The sequence below is a fragment of the Hesperophylax consimilis genome, chromosome 20 (assembly GCF_061612785.1).
Source record: "Hesperophylax consimilis isolate HC1 chromosome 20, BYU_Hcon_1.0, whole genome shotgun sequence".
In the NCBI taxonomy this organism is placed as follows: domain Eukaryota; kingdom Metazoa; phylum Arthropoda; class Insecta; order Trichoptera; family Limnephilidae; genus Hesperophylax; species Hesperophylax consimilis.
This window is the reverse complement of record NC_142855.1, coordinates 7,289,857-7,302,940: the sequence shown is the minus strand read 5'-3', so window position 1 is coordinate 7,302,940 and position 13,084 is coordinate 7,289,857. Positions and strand designations below refer to the sequence as shown.

General features: G+C 34.4%; 1 protein-coding gene across 6 annotated transcripts in view; it reads right to left on the bottom strand.

Moving 5' to 3' along the window:
* Positions 1–1,650: 1,650 nt before the first annotated feature.
* hts (adducin 1-like protein hts) overlaps positions 1,651–13,084 on the bottom strand; it is a 60,769-nt gene continuing 49,335 nt past the window's right edge. For all 6 annotated transcript variants that reach the window (XM_089643738.1, XM_089643740.1, XM_089643741.1 and 3 more), the window contains 3 exons: positions 6,131–6,198; positions 3,669–3,800; positions 1,651–1,924 (listed from right to left, as the gene is read on the bottom strand). In XM_089643738.1, the coding sequence (XP_089499864.1) occupies positions 3,672–3,800; positions 6,131–6,198 (197 nt within the window). In that variant the 3' untranslated portion in view covers positions 1,651–1,924; positions 3,669–3,671. The remainder of the gene's footprint in view (positions 1,925–3,668; positions 3,801–6,130; positions 6,199–13,084) is intronic.

Here is a 13,084-nt window from a genome sequence, read left to right as displayed (position 1 = left end):
TCTGGAAGACAGTAATCTGACAAATAGCAATCTTGCCGTTCACTATCTGGCAGACAGCAATCTGAAAGATAGCAATCTTGCCGTTCACAATCGGGCAGACAGCAATCTGAAAGATAGCAATCTTGCCGTTTACAATCTGGAAGACAGCAATCTGAAAGATAGCAATCTTGCCGTTCACAATCTGGCAGACAGCAATCTGAAAGATAGCAATCTTGCCGTTCATTATCCGGCAGACAGTACTTTCTGATAGATAGCAATCTGGCAGATAGCAATCTGGCAGATAGAAATTTGGCAGACAACAATTTGGTAGATAGCAATCTGGCAGATAGCAATCTGACTCTAATCTGGTAGTAACCTTCTCACTTTCTCCAATGTTTTAAATCAACGCTTAACTCTATTGCATATTAAAAATATTATAGAAACTAACCAATATCGATCAATGGCGATGACAGATGATCGATTCAATAATAATAATTATTATTATTATCATCGTCAGAAGAAATATTAGAAATACGCATTACGGACTTGGAGTTAGACGCAATTTGGAATTACAACATGACGAAGATATAATATTAACAGAAAAAAACAATATATAAAAGAAATACGTCATAATACGTATGTAAATTGGTGGTATTTTCTTGCTTCGACATATTGCATTACAAACTGCGTCAGAATACGTGAAAAGGTCGGAATAAATGGGTGATGCTTATCGTCTATTACATTAAAATTGCGGCGACGCTTTCGAAAGCGTCCAAAAACAAGGCTTAATTCCGTCGAAAAATTTGCGCTTTTGAAAATAATACATTTTTACAACACTGAACGATGTGATTTTTTTTTTGCGTGCATTTTCAAGTATTGAATAATTATTAAGTATTATATATTTATGTCACAAGAGGCAGTGAGAATTTTTTTTTTTTTTGGAAGATTTTGTCGACATTTTTGTGAACGTTTTATATTTACACGTTTTAGTCTATGAAGGGATTTAGATTAAATGATTTCACGGTAAAATGCTATCGATTATGAATATCTCATACATAATAGCTAATCTTCGTCCAATTTCCATGGATTGTCATAAAAATTTTAAACAATTTAACAATAAACGTAACGTACATTATATTCTGCGCGTTCGTAGGTAGCGTCAATTTAAATATTTAATCAACAACTTTTCGCAAGTTATGCTTTAACTATTTATTCATATTGCCTATGTACGGGCGCATAAAAATAATACGTCTCGAAAAGTGTATTTTCATAAAATAATTAAATTAACGCATAGATTATAACGAACGTTACATTTATCATTAATAAATTTTCGTCCAAATCAATTTTTCACACAATTTCCATGGATTGTCGCAAAATTCTCAAAAAATTTGAATTCCATAGATAACGATTTTTTAAGAAATTAAATTCCATAGATTGTTATTTAATTTATTCGTGTAGGTATCGCAAAACTTTCAAATTACAAAGAAAAAAAAAACAATTCTTTTACGTCTTTTTTGCAAGACATAAAAATTCAATAAAAAATTTGTCAGATAATTAAAAAACAACATGCAATATTATATTGAAATAATGACCATATTGGGTACATATATAATATATATATATTTATTTAAGAAAATCTCTTGCGATACCTTTACATAATAGAAATTGTTGTAAAAATAACTTAAGAAGTAATGAAGCTGATGTTACTAATATTAATTTTTAATAACTATATAATGTTTTTTTTTCTTAAAATCATACTATAGTATATTATATTAAATATATATTTATAGTTTAATAATAATGCATCTCTTTCTTGTTGTTTGAAATCAATATCTCTAATAATATATGTAGTTGTAGGGTTTGTTGTTGTTGTTTTTTTTTTTGATTTCGAATTTTTTCTCTTTTAACAAAAAAAGCGCGATGGCGATGGTTGCTACAGCGGGATCTGAAACAAACAAACAGATTAAATAATCAAATTGCCGTCCAAGCGATTGGTTGTATATATATAGAGTGTTCGGAGGTAAACTTCGGGAGGTGATTCTACATGATGGTACAAGTATGAGATTGCCGTCGGAGCGATTGGTTGTATATACAGAGTGTCTGGAGGTAAACTTCGGCAGGTGATTCTACATTATGGTACAAGTAAGAGATTGCCGTCCGAGCGATTGATTGTATATACAGAGTGTCTGGAGGTAAACTTCGGGAGGTGATTCTACATGATGGTACAAGTATGAGATTGCCGTCCAAGCGATTGGTTGTATATATAGAGTGTTCGAAGGTAAACTTCGGGAGGTGATTCTACATGATGGTACAAGTATGAGATTGCCGTCCAAGCGATTGGTTGTATATACAGAGTGTCTGGAGGTAAGCTTCGGGAGGTGATTCTACATTATGGTACAAGTGTAGCATCGAAAAGAATCCATTGAATAATTAATAATACGCAGCTTGACGCTACTTAGGTACGTACTTGTAGGTACGTATTTGCAGCCGAAATCAAAACAAAGCAACCTACTTACTACAAGCACCTACTTGTCTATTGGCGACAATACTATCGCAAATCAGTCTGGAATGTTACGAGAACTCGCCAGAAGGTTCGAGTCTACCGCCTAGGCATAATTGCCGCGCCGCCGAAATTTCGCGAAAGGCCCAGACTGAGCGAGTGCCTCGAATTTAGTTGCAATTCACTACCTACTGTTGCCACCGGCCGAACAGTATAAATAAGCCCGACGCAGCTAGTCAGTCAGTCATCAGTCCGCCGTCATTTAACAAGAATCAACGAGTGATAACCCGCGCTCCTCTTCCTAGCGCAAAGGACAATTTACCCGGCTTCGCCCGTACCATCATGGACTCTATCGGGACATCATCATAGCGCCTTGGCCCAGATCGCCGTCCCTGGCCAGCGCTACTCGGATTACAAGCGACCTGGTTCCAGCGTCTCTGACCAGCGCTTCTTCCACGCCACCATGACCACCACGAGGACACGCAGCATCCTCACTGGTCTACGCCGCTCCTGCTCAACTGCCTACAAGGTCCGCCGCATCATCGAGTCCGGTCTCAACGCGCCGTCGCCAACTACCGTCTAGACCACATCACCGCAGCAACCGGAGAATTCAACATTTGTCCTACATCATCTCCTCGTCACGGCAACTGACTCAATAAACACAGTGACCTTCACGACACCGACTTTTATTTCGTGCCTCTCACCTGATCCCCAAACAAGTAAGAGATTGCTGTCCGAGCGATAGGTTGTACGTACAGAGTGTCCAGAGGTAAACTTCGGGAGGTGATTCTACATGATGGTACAAGTAAGAGATTGCCGTCCGAGCGATTGGTTGTATATACAGAGTGATCGTAGGTAAACTTCGGGAGGTGATTCTACATGATGGTACAAGTAAGAGATTGCCGTCCGAGCGATTGGTTGTATATACAGAGTGATCGTAGGTAAACTTCGGGAGGTGATTCTACATGATGGTACAAGTAGTAAGAGATTGCTGTCTCAATTAATTATCATAATATGTAGCGAAATCTAGGTAGATTCATTGGCTTTAAGCCACAGTAAACAGTTTATATGTTTCCATATTAATAATACTGGGAGGTACGATTTTTGAAATGAACGCGGCCGAATCCAAAACTGAACATCAAGTGGCTAGGTTAGTAGTAATTAAAGATGTTTGAATGTGGATGACTACCGTTTACGCCGCCTCCTGTGGCCGCTTCTTTTCTTTCTTCTTCTTGAGGAAGGAGGGTGTCCTCAACCCCTTCTTCTTCTTCTTGTCCTTCTTCGGGGACTCTTCCAGTGACATGTCCTTGGATGGTGAACCCTGGAATATGCAAACACACACCATTCAAACGTGTACAGTACCATAAAATTTCTACTTTGAAACTAAATAACTTTTTTATAAAATAGTTTGTCAGAAAATTATATATCATATTTATTGCACAATGTTTTAGCCCTCAGGCCTTTGGTATATTGATCATTATATTTCTTAAAGACGCTGTCAGAATGTCAGACAATTTGTGTGTATTTCCGCTTTGCAATAAAATCCAAATACGTAATAACGTAATATTTCTGAACGTATCTGAAAACTAAAAACTGTTTTTGAAAAGCGTTGGAGAAGCAGTCGATTTAAAATTTAAAATTTAATTTAAAATTAGTGTGAATTAATTTTTAAAATATAAACATATATGAATGAATTAATTTTTAATATATATAATGGACAAAAGAGACATCTCTGGTCATTTTTGGATGGATTTTGCTCTGCAGATGAGTGATAGCGGATTACCGACACCTTTGCATTGATCAGATGTTGTATCATTTGTCAAAAGAGGTCTATTGAAGTCTAAAATGTTTGAAATATTTTTTGACAATAATGTGCAGTGCGTATTATTACAATGTGCTGATTCATCATTATTAATAATTCTACTCTCTTGAGAGCTGGTCGACCTCTTATAATCTCATAGTGCGAATTCAAAAATATTTTTCTGCTGATTGCCGCCGAATTTGAAGACCAAGGAGAAGAACTCAATTGCAAGTGCTATTTTCTGGTGAGTCTTTCTGTTTATATGTATTTGGTGGCTGGTTTATGAGTTGTCTTCTCCTGCAGAGTGATTTCAATGATCAATCCATTTTTTTTCATAGGGATTTAAAATATTCCCTGATGGTCTGTGCTATTTACAAGCCAGATTATCACCAGGCGTTAAAATAAGCTTTCAAATTGTATTATTAGAAATAATCATTTAATGTTTGAAAATTTTTTTTAAACAGTTTTAAAAACAGTTCACCTTCTGTTTTTTCGTCTAAATACTGATACGAAAAAAGAACATATGTTTTATTAGACAAATGTATTATAAAAATTACTCTCACCTCACAACAATTTCTATGAGACGATATTAGCTGTTCCCAAAAACGAACAAATTAGCCTGAAGAATTAACGTGACTTTGATCATTGCAAATATCTGCATAATATACTTCGGAATTTTTTTGCAGGCACTCGAATACAGTGAAATATCCAAAGGCGTCTCTAGTGATGCAGGCGTCTTTTGAAAAAAACGTGTGACTAATCTTTATTTGATATTGTGAAAAATGCCCATACATTATTATCTATATCAATTTGTGAGTCCGCGACTCTAAATACATATTATGTTAATATAGTAAATTGGAAATAACTAAACAATTCATGTGCTTGCGGCAAATTATTTTTAAGAGATTACGATTTAATTTAGTTGTGCACAACATTAAAGTATATAAAATAAGAGTTTGAAACGCCCGTCCGCTGTACGAAACAATTGGAAAAAAACAAATGTTCCACACAAGACAAGCGTGTAAAATGAAAAACCAATGTGGGACTACTTTATTTCATCCCACATGTGGCAACACTGACTTAAATTAATCCGCCGCTAGACGCAAGCGGGCACCAGAAGAGAAATCTTCATTCCGGTTTCAACCTTCGATTCTACCGCCACTATCTTTACTTTGTCTACCACAGTCTCCGCGTTCTGTAAAATTGTAAATTCATCCTCACGAATAAATTTAATTAATATTGCAGACACTCAATTTTTAATCTCCAATCTCCTGAACACGATTTACGGTTCCGGCAACCACCGTAAATTACAAATACACACACACACACACACATTACAGCCACACCAATATATGTTTATATAACCATCTCTTTAAAACATATAATATTCATCATGCTGTCTCGCTCACGGCCATGACCTAAGCGTCCCTAATCTTTCTTCGGTACCTTATTTTTACTTTTACATAGTGCCATCTCGTTTATACTATGGCGAGCATAGGGACAGAAGATGCCAAAGGGGACATTCTATAAATTGACCCAGCGAATCGTGTGGACTTGTGAATGAAAGCTTCTATTAGAGACAACAGATGTCACCGCTCGTAACTCGCCGCCGCAGCTCGCAGCTCTGCTGTTTCGTGGTACATTTCAAATAAATTAAGAATTAGACCAGTTTTTTTGATGAACATAATTTATTATTATTGTTGTGTTATAATTTTGGGGGGTCAAAAACCAATTTGACCTAAGGGAAGAACCGCCACTGAAAATATTCCATTTATTTGGATCTTTAAGAAATATTCGATCAATATGCAGGAGGCGTGAAGGTTTAAAGATGAAATATTTGATTGACTTACCTCTTTGCTGCTGTGAGAGAAAGTGCTGGCGTGTGCGTCCGAGTGGTCTCCGTTCAGCGTGTTCTCTCCTGTAACACACGTACGCACAGACAATTAGCTTTTATTCATTAATACACAACAATTACAATTTATAACAACAAAAAACGAGGAAAGAAATGATTGTTAGTTTAAATTTTATAATGATAAAGTAAAGGTTGTTTTGAAACCGGTTGGCATTATAAATAAATTTAGAAAATTTGTCCACATCAATTAATTAGACATTTTAGGTGAAATTTTACCATCTCTTGAGTTAACTGTCGATTATAATATTATCGGTTTCACCTTGGCTGAGTAGCGCTATCCTGTGTTTTTACAGTCATGTTAATTCTCTGCTTAAAAAGTTACTCCTCTAGTAGTTAATCAACAGTTGAAACATGCTCAGAGGTGGTGAAATACAAGATGTTAATCTTTATATAGGGTTTTCCAATAAGAGGTGTTATTTTGATATTCAATCGTAAAAGATCAATGGTTTCGTTGCTTGTGTGGCACGTAGCGCCGTCTTGTTGAAAGTAAACGTTGTCCAGATCAATACCATCCAATTCCGGCCATAAAAAAACATTAATCATCTCTCGATAGCGCAATCCTTTCACCGTAACTGTTGCTCCAGCCTCATTTTCTAAAAAGTAAGGTACAATGACTCCGCCGGACCATAAACGCACCAAACAGTCACACGTTGAGGATAGAGAGGCTTTTCAACAATAACTCTTGGGTTTTCCGAGCCCCAGATGCGACAATTTCGCTTGTTGACGAAGCCACCGAGGTGGAAATGGGCCTCATCACTCAAGATGAAGAATTTCAATGCATTGTTGGCGTGTATCGTTCCATTTTTATTAATGGCATAGTTTCTACTTGTCAAATGTCAAAAAATGACAGCTTCAAAAGTAACATCCATCGAAATAGCGGGCTATTCAAAATAACACCTCTTATTGGAAAACCCTGTATATGAAACTCGTAAAGTAGTCGACCGATATCGGTGAAAATTTCAAAATTTGTTCTTATTAGTGCCAGGAGTGTTTAGAGATGGTGAAAGAAGTCGAGGACAATCGAGGAATATTTAACCCAATATGTCTGCACCGGAAAGAGATACAGAGTCGAATTAATGTCGATGTTATGTAATTTATTCCTGTAAAATGATGTCAAAGACATGTAATTATTTAATTATTGAAAACAATATTACTGACTCTTAAACATTCTTTACATTTCAATTAGACGTCTGAAATATCAATACAAATTGAAAATATCTCCCAAGTAAAAATAATTATATTAGTTATCCTTTGTGCTATGCATAAACCCTCGTCTTATAAACATTATTTTATCAAGACAAGTTAACCACTCAGAATATTAGAACGTCAAAAGACGTAAATATGATAATAGCGGTCAAGACATTAGAACGTCTTTTCACGTAAACGCGGGAGATTTTACAAAAATCGATTTATTTCCATCACTAGTATACGGATTGCCATGATTTAAAAAACAGAGTATCGATAATGAATAACGCTACGTATTCAAGAATATCTATGGAACGTAGAAGTGCATTATCTAAGCCGATTGAATCTGTCATCTTGTTCGTTCATAATTTATTGCGTTTCTAAATAATTTTAGTTTGGACGGTTAATATTTTGAGGTGACTAATAGTTTTTAATTATATTTCTTCAATATATAAAGTGTTATTTCTTTATGATACTCAGAAAAAAGTACATTTTTCACGGCTTTGAAATAATGGTAAGCGATTCTTACATATTTTTGACGTTTTCATAAAATATATATTTAGAAACACAAATATTTACGTATAACAACACAATGCGATAGTGGATTTCATAATCTTTCCAAAACATTTTTTAGAATGAGGCTACGTTTCCCAAAACGTGAGTTATGAAGCTTTTAGCAAAACTCGTAAATAACACAAAAATTATCACGTTTTGACAGTTCTCAAAGGAACACATAGTAAATAAATGTCTTTGTCTGAGAGGTTAAAATATTTCACCAACAAATGAAGATATAATGTCTCGACGCCATCTAGTGAGAAATTTAGCAATAACAAAGCCTTTCCTACAAGAAAGTTGGTTGTTTACAGGTGAAAAAAAATATAATAAGCAGTAATTCTTGATTGAGGTACTAAGAAATAAGCCAACATAGCTCAGTGGTTATAGAGCACCTGACCGGACATCAGAAGGCACGGGTTCAATTCCCGTTTGTTTTTACTTGGATGATATTTTCAATTTGTATTGATGTTTCAGACAACTAATTATTGCTTTTAATAATTTGTTATCCTTTGTGCTATGCATAAAATCTTGTCTTATAAACATTAGTTTAACATTTAAAATAATAAGTTCTTGATATAACCACACCCAATCAGTGTAGTTAATCAAGGGGGTATTTCACTATGTCGGGCTAAATATCTGACTAGCTATCCGTTGGCTGGCTTTAAAGATCAGAATAACTTTGTTATTCAACGGCGACCGTTTCACCATTGTTTCGAGCTTCCGGATAGATAACACTCGAAATAGTCTGGCAACATCGCAAAATGTTTGCAGTTACTCCATCTACTGCCACGGCTGTCATGCGTCACAGTCCGCACACCGCAAAGTGTGCATTTGTTTGGTTATGTTATGTTGATTATCAGGTCATTTTAGATAGATTCGTGTCGAATTAATACATTGTTTCTTATTTTGAACACAATCAAATAATTCAGGATGGATCATACAAGCATTCAAATTCATTCAACAAAATTCGACTCGCTTCTCAGCTGTCAAACTCGGAATGTTTTGACGTCATCTTTGATTCGAGGAATAGCGCCTAACGTCTGGTTCGAGCACTGATTAGTCAAATCGAACTTTAACCCGAGCGTTAGCGTTATTCAGATATAGTGAAAACGAAAAAATGACCAATCCGCGGATTAGTGCTTAGTCAGAACATAATCAGAGATAGTGAAATACCCCCTTAACCTCTCAGACAAAGACATTTATTTACTATGTGTTCCTTTGAGAACTGTCAAAACGTGATAATTTTTGTGTTATTTACGAGTTTTGCTAAAAGCTTCATAACTCACGTTTTGGGAAACGTAGCCTCATTCTAAAAAATGTTTTGGAAAGATTATGAAATCCACTATCGCATTGTGTTGTTATACGTAAATATTTGCGTTTCTAAATATACATTTTATGAAAACGTCAAAAATATGTAAAAATCGCTGACCATTATTTCAAAGTTGTGAAAAATGTACTTTTTTCTAAGTATCATAAAGAAATAACACTTTATATATTGAAGAAATATAATTAAAAACTATTAGTCACCTCAAAATATTAACCGTCCAAACTAAAATATTTTTAATAAATTATTTAGAAACGCAATAAATTATGAACAAACAAGATGACAGATTCAATCGGCTTAGATAATGCACTTCTACGTTCCATAGATATTCTTGAATACAAATGCGTAGCGTTATTCATTATCGATACTCTGTTTTTTAAATCATGGCAATCCGTATACTAGTGATGGAAATAAATCGATTTTTGTAAAATCTCGCGCGTTTACGTGAAAAGACGTTCTTATGTTTTGACCGCTATTATCATATTTACATCTTTTGACGTTCTAATGTTCTGAGTGGTTAAGGTTATAAAACTGTTTTTGCCCCCAACAAAAGAAGAACAAGGATCAATTCATAAATATTTACAGAAAATAAGTGATTCTGTGTCTTGTTCTGTTTCATGTTACATTTAGATTTATTAATATTATCTTTTTCTTCAATGATATATTATATTGATGGGTATAGGTCCAGTAAAAATATAAGATAGAACTTGTTTGGGGGTAAACACAGATTTAGAAGGCCGATTTCAATTAGTATTTGTTAGAGAGCGTACCTTTTGGCCTGGTGGTTAGCACGGTGTTCCGGACGACCCAGCGCATGGCTAAAGCGGCGCAGCGTGCATGCGTGACAAACAACACCTCACACGTGACACAAACAGACAAACAAGCGGCAAATGGTGCGTGCAGTGCGTGATGTGCAGATTCGTTTCATGCGTGTTTATGTTCAAGATGCTATACACAGAAAGACTTTAACCAGCTATTCCTGAGTTTATTTGCAGAAAAATGTTAATGTCATTTTTTTTTTAATTTACAAACAATTTTTTTATGTCGTTGTCCCTACGTGAAATCTGGTTCAATTAACTCAAATTTGATTTGAATTTAAGTGTCATTTTCAAAATTGGAACTGATTGTTTGGAGAATTCAAACACCTACCTATAATCAGAGATGTGCAAAATGGGTACCCAAAACCATTTGAAATGCAAAATGGAAATGGGTCAAAACTTTTCCATTTGAAAATGCAAAATGGTTTTTAGAAAAGCATTTCAAATGCAAAATGCAAAATACCTATTTTCAAAATGCATTGAAATGCAAAATGGTTTCTCAGGTCAAACAATTAAAATAATTATAGAATTTTTAAACAATTTTGTCATTTAATAATGGACATTAATGTAGAACAAACATATTACATGATGGTAAATCCAAAAACACCACGACTACAGATAATGAAACCACAAAAAATTTGCACAGGACCTTTGCCAACGTAAAAACATAGAAACTGCTATCTAACATTTAATATTACAGCGTCATGGCCCCATGTTCAGTATTTGAATCAGTATTTTTTGTAATGGTATCACTTAATTGTCAGTTCTCCTACCAGGGAGCAACTTGACAAATGTAAATTATCTCTCATAGCGAGGTTGAGGACCGACTGATATTTGGGGCTTATGAAAAAAAGATGAGTGGAGATAATAGGAAGAATATTGCAAAAAAGCATTTAAAATGGAAAATGCACTGAGAAAAGCATTTAAAATGCAAAATGCAAAATGGTTTTTAGAAAAGCATTTAAAATGCAAAATGGAAAATACCCATTTTGCATTTCCATTTGAAATGGATTTATTTGAAATAAAGCACATCTCTGCCTATAATACAGGGTGTCTGGGGATAAAGTGCATATCGGGAGGTAATTTCATATGATAGTAGGTATAACTTATTCAAAATTCCATTTTTTTATTTCCATACAAAAAAATGCAACTTTTTAACTTGAAAACAAACCTTAAAACATTGAAATTTAAAACAAAGTGAGTTATCTTTTGTACTTGTATTATCATGTAGAATCACCTCCCGAAGTTAGTGCACTTTACCCCCGGCCACCTTGTATAATATTTTTAACAGAAAAATTATTTTAATTATTGTAACTGATTTGTGGAGAATTCAGATTATTCTGTGATTTTTCACGTGTCTACGCTAGTTGTTCATAATTGTATGAGTTATGAAGAATTGAAAATTAGGTTATTTGAATTAGTTTGTATTATAAAATTAGTGTAGTGTTAACACAGCAACCATCACCACCGTCAATCATCAATACATATTAATAAACATAAACAAAAACAATTAAAACAAACAAAGATCACTAAATAAGTTTATTTAAAAATTAAAAAAAAAAAAAATTAATTGACAATACGCAATTGTAACAAAATAAAAACAGCGAAACATGCCTTGAAAAGTGACAGGAAAATGTGGAAAAATTAAACTTATAATACTCTACTAAAATACAATGCAATTTTTTTTGTATTTATTTCTCTAACCATTAATAGGCAAAGATTACGCAAATTACACTTCGTTTCAACTTAATTACGTGCGCAAGTTTGGGTTAATTAAGTAATTAATGCGTAATTTATATTAAAACAAAACATTTACAAGCGCAACAAGGAATCATTTTATAAGGGAAATTTTGAACATTGTTTGAATAAATATAAAATTTTAACGCATCTCTTACAATAATCTCTTCCGATGTAAATAATTGTTTCTTATAGTAATGAAGTTGAAGCGAATTGTAATTTTCACAATCTGTGCCTATTAAAAGTGCAGCTGTTACGGAAAAAATTGCTCCTTTTTTATGTTATTTTTTCAAATAAAAGAAACGTTGCGAATAATCTAACAATATTTGTATCCGTCCTTCGAGCATGGATGACCAATGATGGAGGAATTTTTTTGATATCCCGACTGTTTTAACGAAGCACACGTATTGTCAAATAATGTCTGTGACACAAATGATGCCGTGTTTAAAATTTCGACAAGCGAGTTTAAAAAATGTGTGTCTGCATGCAAACCTCCGCACATATGAACGGCGGTAGTCGTCAAAATACTTGAAACGTCGATGCGTAGTTGCGTGTCCCTGTGGAAGGAGGGACTTTGCTGAAACCACGGAATTGAACCCACGATGCCCGAGCGAGAACTCGACACATCTAACCACCGAGCCGCTGGTCTTTGTAAATTCCATTAAATTATATCTTACGAAAATGTCTTTTTGTAATCTCTCCTACATTTTATGTTGATATGTTAGCAAAAAAGAGATTTTAAATCCAATTTGTTTATCCTAACCTAATATTTAAACAAAATAACCTAACCTAACTTGAATACAAAAAAAATCTTAAAATCTTTGTTTACTAGGTATAAAATTTTCATTTATTACTAATTTTTAACAAATCAGAGCAATTGTGGTAACTACAACTGTAAAATTTTTACATTTTATCAGGGATAACGGAAACTGTGATAAATTATAAAACTGCAATCATTTTTACGCATCCAAATCACTGAGATCAAAGCTACGTGACATCCTAAAGTTGCGAATGACACGATACAAAGTAGTGTCTTCGTAAGCAGGCCATGTGAAGTTCTTATTTCTACGTCCGTTCCTATTATTTCTACTCCTATACAAGAGGGTTCTTGCAGAATCTGCAGTCGATTCTGCAGAGAAATAATCTTCACTTAATAAGTTTCCTGATATGTTTGAACAGTTGAGTTCAATATTTTTTGCAGTGCTATCTGATATTTCAATGATTGAATTGTGCGAAATATTGAAATCGTTTGTCTTATCCATGACGGAATCCT